Source organism: Patagioenas fasciata, chromosome 5 (genome assembly GCF_037038585.1).
Source record: "Patagioenas fasciata isolate bPatFas1 chromosome 5, bPatFas1.hap1, whole genome shotgun sequence".
Lineage (NCBI taxonomy): Eukaryota > Metazoa > Chordata > Aves > Columbiformes > Columbidae > Patagioenas > Patagioenas fasciata.
The window spans coordinates 37,399,153-37,420,836 of NC_092524.1; the positions used below are offsets into that span (position 1 = coordinate 37,399,153).

A 21,684-nucleotide genomic window follows, 5' to 3' on the forward strand; every position below is an offset into this window, starting at 1 on the left:
ACCTTAGGAATTTTTAATTGTGGAATATATTACCTGGTTTCTCAACTTTACAGAATGTTTACTCTTGATTAGATGAGCACATGACAGGAAGCATACCTGATATGTGAAGTATATCCACCCAGTTTTGGTACAATTTAATTTAGATAATCCTTTCTTCCCCTAAATTCTGCATTTTACTGACTTTAAAAAGTAGCATTATTTAAAGCAGAGCTTTACTGTAGTGTTGGATTCTGACTGTCCTGCTGCTTCTCTCGCCACAAGTGTTACCTGAAGTGTGCTGAGCTGCAACTACGGTGTGGTGTTGTGTTTAACATGCTCATGCACTCTTTGAAAATGGAAGAAAGTAACTGCTTGCATATTTCTGAGAAGTCATGTTTTCTGTGGTCAGAGAAGTGATTCAAGTCAGACTTGCATATTTTGCAAGCTTTATTTTTGACTTTGTCTATAGCTCCCTGTAAAGACATTGAAATGTAATGATGGTTTTGAATGGATCAGATAGTCTGGGCTCTTGTATTTTGAAAAAACTTGCAAATGTCCCAGTTTCACCATTTTCCATCACCTAAATTATGTGAGTGATTTTAAATGGTTATGGATGATTTGTAAGCCATCTAATTTTAGACATTTGGTTCAGGGCCCTGCAAAATATTTAGGAACTTATTCAGACCTCATTATTTCTATAGTCAACCTAATTTGAGCACTTAATGTGGGTGCTTAAATTGTAGATGGTATGTCCCCTCAGTTGTGATAGTTTTAGGCTGCAGTTAATTTCAATCAGATTGTGGTAGGATCCACAAGGTATTTTCCTTAAGTTATGGTTTTTTAGCACTGAAAATCTGTGTAATCTACAACAGAAAAATGAAGATGTGCATAATACATTTTCCAAATGGATTTTCCACGTCTTCAAAACACATTGGCTACAATATCCATGCATGCTTTATGGAGCTAATAGGCTAAAATATGGGTATTTCTTTCCATTTATCACAGCAAGTCAAATCAATACTGTTGTATATTTAGAAAAGTGAGGTTAGAAAAGTGAGGTTAGCAAAGAGAGGCATATCACGTTTTTCACTACCATTCTGTACAACTGGCTATGTTTAAGAGAAAATGGCATCTTTTTTTGGAAAACCTCCAGTGAATTGTAATTAATGGAAAAGAATTTCTTCATAAAAGCAGTAATTGATAAACTTGGTATGACAGTTTAAAATTTTAGTGAGATGTGCAAGTGCATGAATTTTATTAGAAATTTTGAGACATGTTGCAAAGAAACACATCTGGAAAGCAGGATAATTTCGCTGCTTAACAATACTCAGTACTTGGGTGGCTACATCAGTATTACTCAGAGTAGTCATATCTAAAATAAACTTTTGCTAACGATTTTCATAGAATCATAGAATGGTTTCGGTTGCAAAAGACCTTGAAGATCTGGTTCCACCTCCGCCTGCCATGGGGCACAGTTACCCTCCAGTAGACCAGGTTGCTCAAAGCCCCGTCCAACCTGGCCTGGAACACTCCCAGGAATGGGGCATCCACAGCTTTTCTGTGCAACCTGTTCCAGTGTCTCACCACCCTCATGGTGAAGAATTTCTTCCTTATATCTAATCTAAGTCTACTCTCTTTCAGTTTATAGCCATTATCTTGGGATATACTTTGTATACGTGTGTAAAACCTTAATCTGACATTTTATTCCATCAGTAGAATGTTTTTGGCTGCTTACAGGTAGGAAAGTATCAAGCATGTTACATTTCATGTCATATGTGAATGAATGTGGTTTTCCTTAACAGTTTTTTACGTATCTTAATGCTTTAGAAAAGAAATCTTCCATGCTGTGTGTGAAGATATGCTATTTTGTGAGGTAAGAATATTCTTGCTTGGTAGCTTTTAGTTTGCAGCTATCCATGTGCCATACATAAGAATGCTTTTGCATATCTTAAGCTGACTTTAAAAAGAGAAGCAGCTATACTACTTGAGTCTTTCAAGGTTCCCTTTAGCAGCTTTAAACAAAAGGGCTGGACTGACTTTTTGCAGATCCATTGAAATCAGCGCGTGACCTGTTGGGTCACTGTTTTGAACTGAGTCTGTGTGAATCTGTATCGCAAACAGCAGCGAAAACTGACAGTGCTCAGGAACTGACAGCAGTGTGTATAATGTTATTGTACAGGTCTATTAAAAATGAAGTGGAACATGGCAGCAATTTTTATATTAAGCAGAAATCTATTGTATTTGGTTGGTAATTCTCCTTAGTAATTCTACTTAGTCATTTGCAATGATCCTGCATTATTTTTTCTTTTTTTAATTAGGTATAGTAAAGTTTGATATCTCAGTTTAGAGAAGACAGAGAGAGGAAAAAAAGATTCAACTCTGATAATAGAATAGCATATAATAATTCTTTTTTGCACAAAATTGGAAATGAGTAGTAAAAGTAAAGTTTGCAAAAGTAAAAGTAAAATTTGTTTTAAATGGTGATGCTTTTATTATGACAAAGCAGATTATTGACTAGGACAGAATGCTTTGGTATTGTATGTGATCTGCATCCATAAGAATGTGCATTTCCATTTTTCCAGCATGTACATATTTTTACATGCATGGGTGTACTGGGTCTGGCTGGGATGGAGTTAACTTTCTTCCTAGCATGTGGTATGATACTGTGCTTTTGATCAGTCAGTAAAACACAGCAATGTTTTAACTGCTGCTGAACAGTGATTGTCAAGACTTTCTGTTTCTCACTCTGCCTCACCAGAGTGTAGGCTGGGGGTGAGCTTGAGGCTGGGAGGGGACACAGGTGGGACAGCTGATATGAATTGACCAAAGGGGTGTTCTGTGCCATACATCATCATGCTCAGCAGTAACTTGGGGTGGTATTCATCCCAAAGCAGCTGTTGCTTGAATACTGGCTGGGCATCTTGTGGGAGATGGTGAGTGCTTGCCTTTGCATCACTTTGTTGGTTGATTGGTTGGCTTTTTTCTTTCATTCAGTTATTAGACTGTCTTTATCTCAACTGACACATTCTTCTCACTTTTGCCCTTCCTATTCTCTCCCCCATTCTGCTGTGGGAGGGGAGCAGTGAGCAAGCACCTTGGGTGGGTACTTAGTTGCTGGCCAGGGTCAAGCTGCCGCAATGGGTAACACATAGGAATTGAAATATAAAATATATGACTGAAACAATTTGAATGTCCAACATAAAAATGTGTATTTCTATGAAAATATTTTTGTGCATGTGAGACTGAATTACCTGTAAATTCTTAAATATATTTAATTAGTACATTTTTCTTCAATTAAGAGATAAAATTTTGACTAGCATAGTGCAGTTTTTGGATGCCTAGACCAAATTATTTCAGGTTTTAAAGGAATATATAAAATTACCTAGGAAGTCCATGAGGAAAAATCAGCATGCGTATTATCTAGATCTAATGTGAAACTAGAAATGTCAATATTGAATTTATTGCAAATATATATGTAATGTAGTTCTATACAGCAGTAAGCCAGGTGGTTTCTAATTAATTTTTATTCTTGAAATTTTTATTTTTGATAAAATCAAAGTAGATTAGCAAAAGAATCTAAAACCAAGATTTATCCCCTGAAGTTGGTCAAGAAGAAATACAACTCAGAAACAGGAGCAACTACGTAAATTTCAGCCTCACTGATATTAGAGCAAAACCTTTATTTCTGCATTTTTGTGTTTTCGATGCGCAATAGGTACTGGATCACAGAGTTCTGGGTTATGTTCAAAGTGGACTCTAAACTATCCACAACTATGGAGGAATTTCAGGAACTGGTTAAAGCTAATGGTGAGGAGTTACACTGTCGTCTCATTGACACAACTCAAATGTGAGTGCCAAAGTCTCAATATGCTCAGAAAAAAACTTTTGCTCTGAATTTCCTTTATTCAAATATAGTGTCTTTCCAGTATAGTAGGATAATAGTCCTATAGTGGGTTAATTTTAATAAGGCATGTGTTATCTATTCTTAGAAGAGTTTATACATTATCATAGATGGAATATATATTACATAGAGGAACAGAATGACTTTCAATAATGGCTTAGGTTGAATTTCACAGCTATGTAGACTTTGTGCTGATACTCTATGCTAGATAAATTTCACTCTATCCAAGGAACTTAGAAAATCTGTAGAGGCCTAATGATTTTGAAAGACCACTTGAAGTCAATGAGAAAGGAGAATACATTTTGACTGGATAACAGATGAGGTTGAAAAAAGATGTTGATATTTTTAACACCAAAGGTAAGTCAGAAGATATAGTTTATTACAATGTCAAACTCTATGCTATTTTATGTGAGTTTAGTTACAAAAATACTTGTCCTATCAAGAATAAATCCAAGAGCTATACATCACATAGCTCTTTCTTGGGAAGAGAACCTTCCTTATTAGATGAGAATAAGGGAGTTCTATGGAATTGCATAACAGTGTCACTTTGGTTGGAAATGCACAGGCAAAAGCGGAGTAGAGTTTCGCATACATTTTATATCTGGTTATGAAAGTGGATATCTAATTTTTTAAATCCAATGAAATTTCATTGCTCCAGGGGCAAATAGTTCATACTCAGAGGCTGCTCAAGGAAATCTATATGGATTATTAAATGGAGGAGCACTGGGTGTGTTCAATGAAGACAAAGTTACAGAAAGCAGTTCTGAAAGTGCAATATATAGTCTCATGCTGTTTAGTAAGGTAGTTGTGTTGTACTTATCTGCTACATCAATATAATAAAGACTAATAATAATGTTTTGTCATATATCCTCTAATGCATTAAAAGAGCTTGCTGTTTAGAAATCAAATAATTCACTTTTTATTACAGTAAGGCTTGAAAGCAATGTCACTTTTGTATTAGGGAGAGAGGAAAAGTTTGCTCTTCAGAAAATAACTCAGGGTAATTCTGTTTTGAAATTTGTCTAAAAGAAATTCTAGGGATTGGTCTAGAAAGCTGACACAGCGTGTAAAGGCCAACACCAGTAAGAAACGGAAAGTCTCGCTTCTTTTTGACCACCTTGAGCCAGAGGAGCTGTCAGATCACCTTACCTATCTTGAATTTAAGTCTTTCAGAAGAATATCAGTAAGTTTTATTTATTTATTTATTTATTTATTTATTTTAAACAAAGATGGGAAGGATGTAGAGAACATGGGAGAGGGGTCGTATTACAGTATTAACCCTGTAGTGGAAGCTATTGGAGAAGTGAAGTCTGTGTCCAGACTCTTCGTCGTACTAGTGTTGAAGGTGGCCAGTGTTATTTATTTGGAGTACATACCCATCTGCTGCAGTCATTTGAGAGAGGGAGAGTGAATCTTTCACGCAGTTGTGGAACAGAGTTGGGGCAAGGTCAGTTGGAAAGAAGAGGAGTAAAACGTTTGATCTTCTTCCAAATAATTTCTTTGTGTTAAAACAAGTGGTGTCATTGGGCACAGGAACAAGCAGGCTCCTTTAACTGAAATCAGTAATCAGGCTGAAATGGGATGAAGGAAACTTGGAATATTCTCTGGGAATGCCCATCTTCTGTGGCTGTAGGAAACTGCGCAGCATTCTTGCACACTGACTAATGGACTATCTGTCTAGAAGGTGTCCACTGCACTCTGCTTGCCATTTTTGATTGTGGATAACAAAATGAAGACTAAGGATAAGAAAGCACTTGAGGAAATGCCACTTTTTAATGTAAGGGTGGGTTAAAATATTTTATTAGACAAGCTTGCAAGTACACAAACAATTCTTAAAGACTTATCTAATTCATGGTTTCTTTAATTTGATTTGTTTTCTCAGCTATGTTGGTAACTGATAAGATACTAACTATCCCATGCAACTTGGCTTCACTTCCATCCTTATATGCCACAACATTACTTCTATTCAAACGTGATACAGTTCACACCTGGAAAAGTGAGCATTAGAGACCAAAATCTAAGACGGTTGCAAAGTCAGTGTGATGACACCAGTGAAAGCCAAGTGGCTTCTTTTTTTTGGTTGATTGGTTTGGTTGTTTGATTTGGTTATTTAGTGGGATTTTTTGTTTGTTTGTTGGTTTTGTTTTTAACACTATAATTTAAAGATGAAGTCTTACAAGGAAAAGGGCTCTCATTAGGTTGTGAAAAATTTCACAGTTGTGTGGTAGTGTACTTTATTTTGAACTGACAGTATGTGACTCTTCATGTTTTGTGTTAAGTTCAAAAATCCATAGAACCAAAGTCATGCACAGATTGCTGCCTGTAGGTAGTAATAATATGCAAAACTTATATAACTCTTCACATTTTCAAGCTCTGTGCAGACATCAAGTAATTAATGATTAATGAGTATAACAAGTATGATTGCAGTCAGAGTGTCAGGTGTGTCATAGAGTTCCAACAGTTACATACTTGTATACATTTTATATGCAGGGTCCCTGCATATGTTTTGGTATAAATTGAGTTTACTGAGACCTCAGATCAAAAAATAATGTGTAATTAAGAAATACCTATATTCATTAACTCTTTGCAGAATGTGTGCATGATATGCTAAGCCACAGAATCCTTTTATTATTCTAACATGGCAGCAAGTATTGGGAGAAAGACTGCAAATGACCTGCTGTGTTATCAGTCACTAACTATACATAGATTCAGTCATTTGGAAGTCAGAAAAGAGTATTTGACCCCTGAACATATACAGCACATGGCAAAATCTTCCATGAGACACCATGTTTCTTACAGCAAAGAAAAATGCAGGGAGTGCTGTTCACAGAGTAATGACTGCAGGTATGCTGGGGTTTGGAAACCATTTTAATTTGTAGTTATAAAATACAGGGAGGCTACACTGGATTCTGCTTTCCTCTTGAGGTTCACAAGTTAGCCACTGCAATATCAAGCTCTTCCATTATTTCAGTACCTGGACTTCTTTACCATGTCTGCCACTAACAATCTTGTTACAGCTGACATCGTTAATAAATTGTTGCACCAAAATGATTTTGAAACTTTAAGTAGTATGTTAGATACGAATTTGTTCAGCATTAGAAAAAAAATCTTTTCTGAAGGAGAGAGCTGCTGAGAACAAAATACAAACTAATCAAACTGATTCATAATTGTACTGAAACTGCTATGAAGTCCATAATTATGTAGTCAGATATTGAAAAATTACCTATCTGCATAGAGTAGTTGCTTAGACTTCAAGATCCAGCCAAATCTGGCTGAGGTTCAAAATTCGAACAATAGTTGTAAGTACTATGTAATCTCAGAGACAGCTCTACCTATTACTGTTAATGTTTCTTCCATTTTTAATTTAGTAAGAGGACAAATCCAGAGATGTCTGCTGTCATATCTGCTCTTTAAAGTGTTAATAGTTCTAATTAAACGCATGGAAAAAAGTTAAAAAGTGGAGAGAAAGTGAGAGAGGGAGAGCAAGAGACAAATAGCAGCCGAACAATTTATGACCTTTTCTTAAGGATCAATGCCATTTAGCCTACTCCTGTGGCCTCAAGAGAGGAATATGTGTCTATTACAGCTATGAATGGTTTTGGTAAGATGTTAGTGTTACTAGTCACAGTAAAGATTGGATATATAAATCCCATGTCACCTTTTCTGATTATTTGAACTCTTGTATGTTCTTGTTAATGGATAAATCAAGAGAATGGATAAACATTGCATTAACAAAAACAAGTGATTGTTTCTCCTTGATCTTGATGGGTAGAATGGCTTAAAAAAAATCTATTTGTCCCATAAGGCATCTACTGAACAATTTTATATTGCTTTGGTTCAGTAAAAGAATCTCACAAACTGTATTAAAAATATTATGGAATCTGTAGCCCTCATTCTTAATGGTCTTATCTCAGCTTTATATTAATCTCGTTGAATTTGCTTTCTCCATTAGTGTATCTTAATTCAGAAGTCTGCCCTAGCTGCATAAACTGAACGTGTAACTTTCTTACTTCTTTAAACTATCACGGAGTTACTAGATTACACTTTAAATTCAGTTTACCCTTCTCTGTAGAAGCCTAGATTCAATTAATTTATGGAGCCACTGAGGCTGGGAGGAAAGCCCCAGTTCTACTCAGCTGAAGGTTTATAAGAGTCAAGGCTCCTGAGATATACATGCTGCAAATGGTATGACAAAAATTATGGTGAAAAGATGTTTTCAGTTAATTGAATTAGTTGAAGCTTTCTGCTTTGAACTGAACAAAGCTTTGACAAAGCTGAGATTTCAGTTGTATGGATATTTGAGATGTAAAAATATTTCTTGTATGTCTCATTTGAAAAGCAAACCCATATCTGCACACAGAACCTGAGGTCTAAGAAACAATACATGAGTTTTCATTTACTTTTTTTTTTTTTTTTAAGTTCTCAGATTATCAGAACTACATTGTGAATAGTTGTGTGAAGGAGAATCCAACAATGGAAAGATCAATTGCCCTTTGCAATGGTGTCTCTCAGTGGGTGCAGCTAATGGTTCTCAGCAGACCAACACCACAGCTTCGGGCTGAAGTGTTCATCAAGTTCATTCATGTTGCACAGGTCAGTTAACTTTTGCCATGTGTTTTGTTTATTTTGTCTTTCTCCAATAAAGCTCTTTAGTTGCTCTTCCCACGCTGCTACTGTAGGGTCAGCTGGTTCATACATACAACATGTATATTTGGATATGCGGTAGTTTCATACCAAGCATTCAAATATTGCAGCATCATGGCACTGTGACTTTCTCATATCCATTCTGAATAAATTGTTGTCACTGAAAAATTAGACTCGCTTTTGAATCAGCTCATGCAATTCCAAGCTGTGACCACAAAACTTTCCAAAGCGTGAAATACTGTCATGCCTTTGGCTGTAATTAGAAGCACTTCTACCAGGTATGCCTCATTGGATAACAGCTGAGTCTACTGGTCCTATTGTTATTCTTTGTATACTAATTCAACTGCAGTCATAACCAAGATAATAGGCAGTGTTTCCTAGTTGTGGTAGACTGTGGGAAGAAGGAAAAGTACTGAGGAAGTACTTTGAAGTCTTACTGTATCTGCAGAATTAAGATCTGATTTAATGACAGTGGAATAAATACATGTTACATCCAGTAAAATCACAGCTGGGTACCAAAATGAATGAAGTCAAATGGATAGTGGCACGAAACTTGTAAGACTTTAGAAGACAATAGAGGAAATGTAGAATTTAGATGTGCATATTGAACAACTTGAACCTGTAGATAATAAATACTAATGTTTTTGTATGTCAACACAGAAGCTCCACCAGCTCCAGAATTTCAATACATTAATGGCAGTGATAGGAGGTCTCTGTCACAGTTCCATTTCCAGACTCAAGGAAACAAGCTCATGCATTCCTCATGATGTAATTAAGGTTGGTATTCCTGCTCTAAGTTTTACAAGTAAGGTAACCTTTAGCTTTTTTTTTGTCATTGCACATATGAAAACCATCATTGAATAAGATGGAGGGAAAGACAGGAAAGAAAAAAAAAAAAGGTAAAAGGAAGACTTCTTTTCGTTTTGGAGGGTTTTACTTTGTCATTTCATCTCTATGGCACCAGTTACTCCCACATGTCCAACCCCATCTTTCTTCAAGATTTGTATAAAGTTTCTCTTCAACACTCAGATGTGACAAGAAGCTGCATTTTTATTTGTATGCAGTAGTACAGAGTAGCATTTGAACCTGAAAGTGGAGAATTGGATCCTGGAGCGTCTGAGAACAGAACAGTTGTCATCCATAGCAACACTGACCATCTTGAATCTATGAAATGCTAGAACAGAGCTCTGGACTTTGAGTTAAAACTGAAAAGACTGGTTTGGTTTTGTTCATCTGATATTTCCCTATGTCAGATTTTATCTAGTTCAGACCTGAAGAAACCTAGTCCTGATACACTCACATTATAATACAGTGGAATGTTAGGAATCAGTCATAATTCCTGTGAAATACAGATGGATCTATTTTTTGCTGAGATTCCAGCCACTAAAACTGTGAAGGAAAGTGTATTTTTAGCAATGAAATGGCATCTGAAGACACTTCTTAAGAGACTAACATGTTTTATTATTTTATTGTGTTTGAGCTTGAAAGATTTCCTATAGGTATCTAATGAACCTGTCTTAATCACAATATGATCAGCTTGAGTGACCAGTGCATACCTGCAGTAGAGACCACAAGTATGACCTCCCACTTGTGATGGTTGCAGCTCTCAGGATCTGTAAAACCAGTTAGCAAGCTCATTCTCGAAGCATGTTTTTTTACAAATGTTGTCATTATCAGGAGTGGACTGCATATGTGTCCATCAACTGAATAATGTTTTGCATCAAGAAATTTTATACGAGCACTAATAGAAAGCAGGTAAATAAAGGCTGGTAATTAGTGACTTCAGAACACACTTTAAAGTTGAACTACAATTAACAGTTTGTGAAGGTTTAAATCAAGGATTAGACAGCAACTTCCACAAGCAAAATTATTATTGATAGTTAAATTAGGTGAGGTGAATACCTAGATTTTATTTGAAGTCTAAAATTTTAAAATCCATTTCAAGAGTCATGGAGAGTAAACCTCTTAATAGTAACATGAGAAATGCTTATGCTGTATGACCAGAACAAAAACATAACCAATTTTGATTTTTTTGTTTGTTTTATTTTTAGGTGTTTAATGAAATGACGGAACTGCTTTCATCTTACAGAAATTATGACAGTTACCGACGTGCCTATAACGAGTGCACTAACTTTAAGATTCCAATCCTTGGGGTCCACCTGAAAGACTTGATATCACTTTACGCAGGCATGCCAGACTACTTAGAGGACAAAAAAATAAACATATACAAACTATACTCTCTGTATAACCACATAAATGAACTGATACAACTCCAGGAAATGCCACTTCCCCTGGAGGCTAATATGGACCTTGTTCATTTGCTTACAGTAAGTCTGGTGGATGAGATAAATACTTCAGTTTTTAAAATAGTTCCATACCTCTCAAACAACTAAGGAGAGAATTCCATTAATAATGAATACATAATATTGTAAGATTGTTTGTTTTCCTTAAGGAAATGTACATAGAATCATAGAAGATAAAAAGTTGGTGATACTGATTCATCTGGCAGCAAGTGTAGAAGTGCCAGTTCAACAGTATGCTTCCAATTATTTCTATAAAGGAAGGAAACGTTTATTTCTGTTTAGTGTGTTCCCTCTGTACTTTCACTAAGGAAGCACTCTGAATCCTCTGTTGATTAAGCCTAAATAGGGAGAAAGGTGGAAAGCTTCCTTAGATGCACCTTGGAGGCAGAAGATTGCATACAAAGCTTCCTTGTATTGACACAAACTTCCATATAGAAATTCAGTCCCTGAAGACGTGTAGGATTAAACATGCCACATTTCTCGACAAGTTTCTTCTGATACTAAAAATCTGTCCGACATAAATATTAGTCAAATACAGTTGTTGTATGGCTTCCAGTCATATCTAGTTAGTGCCAAATTACTAAAAAATTGATACTACCTAGGATGTATGTCACAACAATAGTCTCAGCATCTATTAAGTTAAAATACTACCTTTCATAAAATAGTAGATCTACCTTTCTTGTTTCTCAGTTTTGTTTGCCTTTAACAAGTACCTTAGCTTGGAAAAATTATATAGGCTCCTTCCATTGTCTGGTTACAAGCTTTGTTTCAACAAAAAGCTAATAGATATAATAAAAAATGCTTGTGTGTTTGAGCTTCTTTGTTCTCTGGGAGCACTCATGTGAAATTAATCGCATATGCCCAGGGCCTGATATAGAGCTACACAAAGTGGTGAATTTCTTCCTGCTAAATGTTCTAGATATTTTGCCTCAAATTATTCTAAGTCCCTCCCCTTTTTAAAAAGAATGTTTTATAGAAATGGCTATTACAAATATGTAGAACTTTGGCCACAATTTCATGCAGCTATATAAGACAGGACATAAATTAAAAGAACTACCTTTCAAAGCAGGAGCTTCTAATCTGCTAATATTCCAGGGCATATAATGTTCCTGTTTATTCCCTGATTTTTCCAGCAGTCTTTCTCCTTCTTCTGTTTCCTTCAGTCATGTACTTTCCCATTAGCAGGCAAATCAGTTTGAAGACATATTAGTAATTACATACATAAGTCAATAATACATAGAAGTAGTGTAACATTTGGACTTTAGTTTTTTGAGTGTCAGAAACTACTTTAAGACTTCCCCAAGAAGAATTATTCACTATTATGACTACAACAGTAACTCTTGTAGTTGTTCGCAAGCAAATTTTTGCATATCTGCAATTTGAGTAAGGTTTTTAATTGGATAAAATAGCATATTTTGGTTTCTTAGTTTATATACCTGACTGCTGTGATCTTGACTTCCTGTAAAAAGTTTATATTTTCTTTGGACTTGCCATAGATTAAGGCTTGTAACAGATTTACATCTGGCTTTTCTATTCAGTCACGTGTCTAGTGTGAATATTTTCATGTAAATACTCAAAAAGTGTCATGTTACCAGTCTTCAATCTTAGCTTGAAATTTGTTTCCAGTCAATAAAATGTTTGCTATACAACTTTCCAGGACAGATGCAAAAGCAAAGGTATAAATTTGATAGTTTTTTCAAATTCCTTTTTTACCCAGGTGTAATGTTTCTCATTTTACATAACTGCTGGTAACAGCTAAAGGTTCTCCCTAAATATATGCAAGTCTATCTTTTATCCTCAGCATATAGTTCTTATTTTAACATGATCTCAGCTGGATTGGATAAATATGATATGTTTAAAACAAGAGTTTCCTGAGAATTTGAATTGGTGGACAGTTTCACTGGAATGGTGCTTTTCTGTTTAGTTAAACAATGGACCACTTGAATGTCATAGAAGTAAGAGGATTTTTTCAGGTTATTTATTAACTGGCTGTTAATCATGCCTACAGTCACTTGCTGTGCTAATGACTGTAGCTGTGTAATGTTACAGATTTCCAGATAATGGCAATAACAGTCTGGAATTTAGAAAGGTACCCATTTCAAATCACTGTGAACACCTGCACAGCTCATGTGCACTTTTTCTAGGTGCAACCTAAATTCAGAATTAATCCATCAAAAAATACTAATGCATGCCAGGAACAAGTTTATCAAGTAGCAGTGACTGTTTTATGATTAAACTAATGTTGTGTTTGTTTTCAGCTGTCCCTTGATCTTTACTACACAGAAGATGAAATTTATGAGCTTTCATATGCACGAGAGCCACGAAGTCACCGAGCTGCCGTAAGGGCCTTTCCAGATTCTTAACAAAAAGATTTTTTTAATGAGTAACATAACTTTTATCCATTGCATTCAATTTCCTTTCCTCTTTCCCCTTTCCCTCTTCTCTCTTCCTTTTCCCTTCCTTTCCTTTCCCTCTCCTCTTCTTCTTTTCTGCTAAATTTAAAACATTTTAGCTTTATAGGCTGAGCAAAATCTGTTGGAGCATTTGTTTGGTTGATGATATAGCCTAAGCTAGAACACATGGGAGAGTTGACGCCATATCAGGTTTTACAATATGAACACAAACACAAATGAAGTTACTTGTTTAGAGACACGACATCAGACTCAGTCTTGGCAATCGATACTAGTTCTTTTAAACGAAGAATTCTCACGTGATTCAAATTATGAAACCCATGAGTGTTGTATTGTAGTTTTGTTCCTGTTTTATAAATATGGAAAAGATGGTGAATTTACAGGGCTGCTAGAGAACTGTGAAAATTTAAGGAATGACCACTTTTGGATAGTTCAGGGAAGAGCTTCCTCTGAAGTAATTATCAAAAGTATTATGCTGGGTCCACAGACCAATTCTGCAGTCCTGTATCACATAGTCCATTGTCACAAATGAAAGTATAATATTGAATATCTTTCCATATGGTACTAATGAGGTTCCATTCAATTTATTCTAGCCTTTGACACCTTCCAGACCACCAGTAGTTGCAGACTGGGCCTCAGGAGTAGCCCCAAAACCTGATCCAAAAACTGTCAGCAAACATGTTCAGAGGATGGTAGACGTAAGTATGGTTGGCCCATTTTACCTTACATATCAGTTGCAGCCTTAATTTCTAGGTATGAAAAGATACAAAGAAGGGAAAAAATACTGGACACATTCAAAGCTGTGCTGAGTATGTAAGCAATTCTGCCCTCAGAAACAGACGTTTCTGCGTCACTGTAAATAGCAGCGGTGGCCCCTGAGGCATGGAAGGAAATTCCTTAAACAGCTAAAGAGCCAACAGGGAGTGTGAATCCTGGTTTGTGTCTTAATACTTCCAGAGTCATTCTTTCAAGAAGCCAGGGAGTCCATTCTACCAGGGACTCCAACATCATGTTATTGATGGAGTCTGAAAGTGGGCCTCTCAATGCCTTTGTTACTAGCAGCCATTGCTTTTTCTCTCTCTTTTGGGTCACCCACTTTACTGGAAATCCTCAAGTATCTCATGTGATTGATTGCAAAACTGACAGAGAGAGGGAGGTAAAGAGTTTGTCTTTGCGTGCCTGCTTCATCTCTTTTCCTTCTTAAATACTTCTAATATTGCTAGGTATCCTTTGACACATGCTGTTTTGGAATATATTGCAGGTGTGATCCTTGCCTTAGGGCCAGAGATAAATAATAATATTGTTCCATAAGTGGAAATAGGTGCCTGCATGACAATTCTGCCATACAACTACTTTTCAAATAATACTGACCTGATGAAATAAGCTAGGCAGCTATGCTGATTTGGCTACAGAGGTGATCGCTGAGAGCACTAATTGAGAGCATTAGTGCAAATTGTATGTGTAGGCCTGGACCTAATGATCTTAAAGCAAAACTGAAGAAGAGCTGTCATTGTGTAGTGAAGAATTTAGTCCAGCTTATGTTGATTTATGTATATTTTGCTACAAATCAATGCTTCTTTAGTCTCAAGTGAAAAAAAAAACCAAACAGCTAGACTGTTGCACTTTTTGATACTGGGTGAAAGTGGGAGAGGAAATCCATAAATATTGTGGAGACTCTCTAAAATGGTAATTCAGCCCATCCTCATTATAAACTATTCTACCATTATCTTGCACAGTCTGTCTTCAAAAATTATGACCATGATCAGGATGGATACATTTCCCAGGAAGAATTTGAAAAGATAGCTGCCAGTTTTCCATTCTCATTTTGTGTAATGGCTAAGGACTGGTGAGTACCTAGTCCTGTTTATCAACTTTGTAGCATCTGTTTTGGGAGGGGTTTGGGGGTTTTGTTTTTAAATTTTACTTCTATCATTAGGGTGGTAAAACTATCCTCTTCGGCCACAAAAAAAGTGAAGACATAACTGACAAAAGCATCTTCTAAACGTGTTGTGAATAACATCTTCATGAGCTTACAACAGTGGTAACCAAGCTGACGTAGGAGGAAGAACAGATAATAGAAAAAGAAAGAGAGATAATAGAAAAAAGAAATAGTTTTTGTATGATATTCAGTGTATACTACTAAAGAACTTTCCTAAGATGAACCTGTTCCTCAAAAATAGAGAAATGGCAAATATATATTTTGGTCAAATTAACAACATTTTTCTTAACATATTAAAGCATGGAAAAATACAATAGTGATTATTCAGATGTTTTCTATGAAGTAGCTTTGAGGTTGCATCAAATATGCAGGTATTTTATTTATCGTGACAGGCTGTATTTTAAATGTGTAGATAAGCTGCTGTAGGTTTTGGGAGCAGTTGACAAGATTACTCAGATCACTGTAGTTTTTGACCCATTAAACTACTGTAATTATAAATTGTGAAGAAAGATATGTTTAATTCTCCTTATGCTTTTAAGTAAATGTATGTCTCACAAACAACTTTTCTTGTTTATTTTCAGGGAAGGTCTGATTAGCAGGGATGAAATAACAGCTTACTTTATGAGGGCTAGCTCAATCTATTCCAAATTAGGACTTGGCTTTGCTCACAGCTTTCAAGAGACTACCTACTTAAGGCCTACTTTCTGCGACAACTGTGCTGGATTTGTAAGTGTACTTTTTAGTAAATTATGATAATGTTGTTTGGAATAATGCCCTTTTTATCTCATAATCACCATGTGTCATATACAGAAATATAAAATACCAGTAAAGCTATGCAGAACAGCAGCCTTCTGCCTGTGTAGCTATTTAAGGTTCCCTTTACACCCCTCTTGGCAGTACTATTATGTGTTTAAATACGGCTCCTACCTTGTGGTATTTGGTTGTGTCACCAAACACAGTTTTAGGCAAGACTTCCAAATCCAGGGCCTTCCACTCCATGGAGCTCTTAGAACTCATGTCTGATTCAGACATGGCATGCCCCCTGCCTATGGCACAGAAAGATTTAGTAAAACAGACTGTCCTACCAAACCCTAGTTTAGCTGGGATCAAAAAAGGGTGCTGAGATAGAATTCTCCATCTATTCCAGCTCCACAACATCTCTGGTGGCTGTCAGATTTGCTGATGTATTCATTAGAGAGTAGCTGAAGGTATTTTGTTTGTGATTGAGGAACATACATTAAATATTCTGTTTACCTTAAGCTAAAGAGGTAAATAGGTCATTTTTTGACCTTACAATTAAAAGATTAGAAAAACAAGATATCCTGCAGGTGCTCAAATCTCAGAAATGAGTGGAACTTCTAGTGGATTTTTATAGCTGGAGGTATCAAATGGTCAGAGAAATATATTAATACATAGACTTTCTGTTTGAATTTCAGCTATGGGGAGTCATTAAACAAGGATACAGATGCAAAGGTAAGGTACTCTATAATTGATGGTGAATGACAAAAAAAAAGATCATCCTCAGATCCATTAATGTGTCTATGGACCTATTTAATCTGACCTCTCAGGGAGGGAAACACTGGGTCAGGAATAGTATGACAGAGAGATGCTCCAGACTGAATTCAGAGGGTTTGGAAACAAACACCACCACTCTGTGAAAACAGCGTGGCACATTCACAACCTGTATTTTCCGGAGTTTTCTTCCTCATTATTTCTCTGCAACTCCTGCAGTCAGAACACTGTTGCAACTGAATGTTGCTATTTTGTATTTTAATAATGAAAAGGAGTCTTAGGCATATATGGCAAAGGGATGTTGTTGGTCTGTTTACCAGATATATGTTGTAATAGGTAATGTATGGAGAGAACACCAAAGAAACTTTCTTGCTTCCTGGGGAGGCAAGACAGTGTGAGAGCTGATCCTAGATGCTACAACAGAGCCATGGAATCACGTACACTCCGCTTTGTTTACAGACTGTGGCATGAACTGTCACAAGCAATGCAAAGACCTGGTTGTGATAGAGTGCAAGGGAAGACCCAAAACCTCAGTTGCAGACAACAGCCCAACATCTGCTCTTGCTTCAAGCCTCTGCCCAGTAGGAGTCAAAGAGCAATTCCAAGGTGAGAAAAGATCACATTAAAAAGATCAAAAGATTTTTTTATACATATATATATATATATTTTTATTTTTTTTTTTTTAAAGCTGTGTTGTATGGCATTGTTTCAGGTTTTTATTAACTGCAGCATGTTACCAACATATAAACTAGAACCAAGCATAAGTGAGCCTGTAATAAGTAACAGCATTCCTGTTCTAGTCTGAGTCAGTGCGGACTCCCGTTCAGGGAGACTTCTCGTCACAGTACACAATGTGTGGTGCACAAATTCCACAAAAACTTGGTAAATCTTTTGCCAAACTCTCATGAGAACTCTCATGAGAACTAGATGCCATGAACTGAACGGCTGACAGATTCTCTTACTGCTCTCACCTTGTGACAAGCAGGTTTTTACCACTCTTGTCACATTAAGTGACTACTGCACTGTTAACAGTTCTGACTCAGATTTCAATGTGGAGTTTATGAAGTCAGTTCACTTACGTATCTGTGTGCTAGGAAAACCAAGAACTGATTGCATTTATTTTTTCCCACTTCAGTAGCTGAATCTACAACTCCTCTTTGTCCACCTTGTATTTAATCAGAAATGAAAAATCTACACCTCTCTGTTTCTCCTTATATCAAACAAGCTATATAAACTTTTCGTATTGTGTATTACCATGTAGGCCTCCAAAGGAATGTGTTGTCCTTCAATAAGGCCTCAGGCTACTTCTGTTTTATTTTTCTTTTGATTTTGATGTTCCAACTCTTCCGTACTCATTTTCTTGTTTCTCTCCTGCTCTTTGCTTGTATCTAATGTTCTTCAAATCTCCTTCTTGCCACTTTGACATCAATCTTTTGTGTCGTGTTTAAGATTTATATTGCTGCAAAAGTATTTTAGGATGACCTATACAAAAGCAGTGTAAAATTTAAAATGTCACTGTTTCTCCTTTATAAAGTGGATAATGTGTATCTTACAGGTGCACGTTGTAGTAAAGCTGAACTATTATAACACTGAGGTTTAATCTTCTGGCCCAATCACTAAGATCAATGGTCTGTATAAAACCTCTTAGCCATCTAGAGGTTTTTCTCTAGCTGACCTTGATGATGTACCTGTTGTCCTCTTACTGATCCATATTTATGTTACTGACACAGGACAAAAAGTTGTTTGAAGAGACACAACATTGGGAAACTTCCAGTGACACCTATTTTGACAAGCAATGAATGTAAAATCAATAAAGAATAAATGTTTTTTTAAAAAATCATGTTTAATTACTGTGCTTCCTGTTTCTCCTTTCCTGGGATAAGATCTTTACTCAATTTCCCATATATATTCTACAGTTCAAGAAGAAGGACCGTTCACATTTCCTAATGGAGAAGTAGTGGAACACAATGAAGACAGCAAGGATCGAACCATTATGCTCATGGGCTCCTCAGCTCAGAAAATCTCAGTGAGACTGAAACCAGCTGTGGTTCATACAGGTACACAGACTGATCTCGTACTGCTGGCTGGTGAAGTATCTCGTAGGCAGAGAGAGAAGAAAGAACACAGGATGCCAGAAAGCCCTTATCTCCAAGCAGCTCCAACATCCCATTGGCCAAGCCCGCTTCTAGGCCGCAAAAAGGCATATGTTAAATGGGAAAACAAGGACTCCAGTCAGAAAATGAAGGAGGAGCATCACAGCTGTAAATCCTCATACCGGGAACTCGAGCAGGTACGTATATGATGAAACAAATTCTGGTTTACACAACTGGTTGGAGTGTGTGGGCAAGTGGCTAGGTGGGAAGGTGTCACCTTACTCCGATATAATTAATTTCCAGAACAATCCATGAGTAGCATCATAAATTCTTAGTCAGTTTAACTCCAGCAATGCTTCACTTCAAGCAGAAATTTTAGTACTAGCTTAGGGAATTGATTTTGAAGCCCTTGTCATTACATTGATCCCTGTCAGTCTTAAAAGTGACAGGCAGGGATATGAATATAATCCAGTTGCTTAGGACATATAATGAGTAACACAGTCCTGAATTTCTTCCTGATTTTTGGTGGCCTTTGTTCTCTAAAGTGACAGAATATGTGGGCTGGTAAGGGCAGGGAGCTCTGCTTTTGTTCAGCTGACAGCAAATCCCTTATTTTTCTGATGATAACTTCTGTGCTGTGTGGACATGATGCCTCTTGCTAGATTTCATCTGCATTAGCTCAGCTGTGGCTCACCTTTCTCCACAAGTGTTCTGACAAAGTAGCCATTCATAAAACTGTTTCACCTCAGTTTTTGCCCAAATTCAGTTTTGTAGAAACAAAATCTTTCCAGACCAACTAAAGAGAATATCGCAATATCACCAATGTGACTGATGCATGGATCTAGATATCATTATGAGGAACAAAGGCTGACTTATTTTCATACTTTACTCCTTACTGTCACTATTCTGAGATGGACCAACACGGAAACAGTCCAACAACAGGACCACAGCCTGATCTTTGAATGATCAGTATAACTTTCAAAGTATCCGTTGCTGTTGATAAAGTGAGGTCATCTTTTTTGAAAGATGACTGGTTTATTAAGACAGATTAAGACAATTAGCATGAATTATCCAGTGCAGACCACTTCCTTTTCAGTCAGCAGTACATTCAATAGAGACAAAGATGTGAAGTGTGGATGTACTTGTAAGAATTGGTTCTTTAAAGTGCCCCATTCATGCGAGTCCCACCATTTACACTTGTCCTTGCTCCCTCAGCAGGTCCTGACCTCCATTACTGAACAGCCACTGATGTTATAAATTTATGTCTTGGATTATTTACATCAATTTCTGCATTAGTAAAGCACTAAAATGTGAGCTGTGTTCTTGTTTCCCCTGGATTACTGCTCTTCTGAGAGGAGCAGTGGAGGGTGGATAAACACAGGTTGTGGACATGAGCATCTGATACCAGCTGCTGGAAAGTTTTAAGAGTATACACGAAGGATAGACCAGCAACTACAGAAGCATTCAAATAAGTTACTGGTTCTGTTACACTGATAAGAGTTACACCAACTCACCTTTATGCCAGTAAACCTAAACATACAACCAGACAGTCCTGAAACAAATTCAAAATAAAATATCATTCTCTGTGGTTTTGGTTTTTTTGTTTGTTTTGTTTAGGAAAGAAATATTCTTAAGGCAAACAATGAAAGTTTAAAGATCCAACTGGAACAGGCACATAAAACAATTGAATCTCTCACAATCCAGAGAAGAAACCACGTAGTCAACAACCTACAGCACAGAGACGGCTCCTAGCAGAGAAGAGAGGAAATCTCCTATGGAAGAATGTAAGACTGAATGAGGGGTTGTGACAAAGCTGCTTTACCAAGTGAACTGGAGGGAGAGCCTGAAGGATGTTAAACAGGAATATTATCTTTACTCATCACATTTCCATATCAAAAATACACTCCAAGATGCGTAAATCAATTCCTTTGACATTTTAAGGAAATTTAGCATTATCTGTGCAGTAAAAATAGTAACTTCTGGGTTTGCTTTTACAAGGAGTGACATTGTTGCTGGTTTCTGTTCACAATGAAGACCACGTAGATTCTCCAGTGACTTGGCCGCCCACAGCACACCTTATTCTGCAAGTATTCTGACAAAGTAGCTATTCGCAAGACTGCGTAACCTCAGATTTGGCCCAAATTCAGGTCTGTAGAAACAAGTATTTGATAAAGCTGTAGAAATATTCCATTAAGAGAAACAGTTCCTTCTTATTGGGTCTGAAGTCATTTAAAATCATGAACTGCCATCCTTATTTCCTAACTTTAACAATAATATTAAATAGTTAAGCTAATGACATTTGATTCTTAGACTTAAGATAAACTGACATTTTTTTGAAAACTCTTTCAGAGCTTTAGAAGTCCTGCTCCTCAAACCCTTACTTACGGTAAAATAGATAAGACTATGGAGAATTTACATGGAATAGTTTCCATTTTTGTGTTCCATGCCACAGCTTTGGTCTATGCCACTTATTTGGTCTAAGGTATAACTTGTTGTCCACATACGGTAGATATGGGATAAGGTTGATTATTTCCCTCCTACATCCAAGTGGAGGCCATTGTTGAGCAGAACCTTGAGAGCCATATTATGAGGGAAACTGTAGAGTAATTCCAGTGGAACAGTCACTGTATTCTAGAGCTCCTAACATCTTCTGGTTCTAACCAAGTTTTCTCAGTTTTCTCTCTCCTAAATTTCAAATGCACTTTAGGTAAAGAGTCAAGATGAGTGTGCTTTTCTATGTGTAAATTTTGTATAGTAAAAAGGTGCTGGGGAGGTAAGCTGTTGTTCTTATTGTTAAGAGACAACAAAATAGTCTTTCAAGTTACTGATAAATCTACTTGTCAGAATAGCTGATTTAAAAATCGCATTTGCGTTCTAAGAGAATCTGTACACTTAGTTGTAA

At 36.6% G+C, this 21,684-nt stretch overlaps 1 protein-coding gene across 1 annotated transcript in view; it reads left to right on the forward strand.

The window, feature by feature from the left end:
- The window catches only part of RASGRP1 (RAS guanyl releasing protein 1), a 42,245-nt gene extending 20,561 nt beyond the window's left edge, over window positions 1-21,684 (forward strand). The window contains exons 4-17 of the mRNA XM_065839630.2: window positions 1,790-1,852; window positions 3,695-3,826; window positions 4,910-5,063; window positions 8,300-8,473; window positions 9,185-9,301; window positions 10,576-10,851; window positions 13,086-13,166; window positions 13,832-13,936; window positions 14,975-15,084; window positions 15,759-15,903; window positions 16,614-16,650; window positions 17,149-17,295; window positions 18,606-18,979; window positions 20,400-21,684. Coding sequence (XP_065695702.1) covers window positions 1,790-1,852; window positions 3,695-3,826; window positions 4,910-5,063; window positions 8,300-8,473; window positions 9,185-9,301; window positions 10,576-10,851; window positions 13,086-13,166; window positions 13,832-13,936; window positions 14,975-15,084; window positions 15,759-15,903; window positions 16,614-16,650; window positions 17,149-17,295; window positions 18,606-18,979; window positions 20,400-20,534 — 2,050 coding nt within the window. The 3' untranslated portion in view covers window positions 20,535-21,684. The remainder of the gene's footprint in view (window positions 1-1,789; window positions 1,853-3,694; window positions 3,827-4,909; window positions 5,064-8,299; window positions 8,474-9,184; window positions 9,302-10,575; window positions 10,852-13,085; window positions 13,167-13,831; window positions 13,937-14,974; window positions 15,085-15,758; window positions 15,904-16,613; window positions 16,651-17,148; window positions 17,296-18,605; window positions 18,980-20,399) is intronic.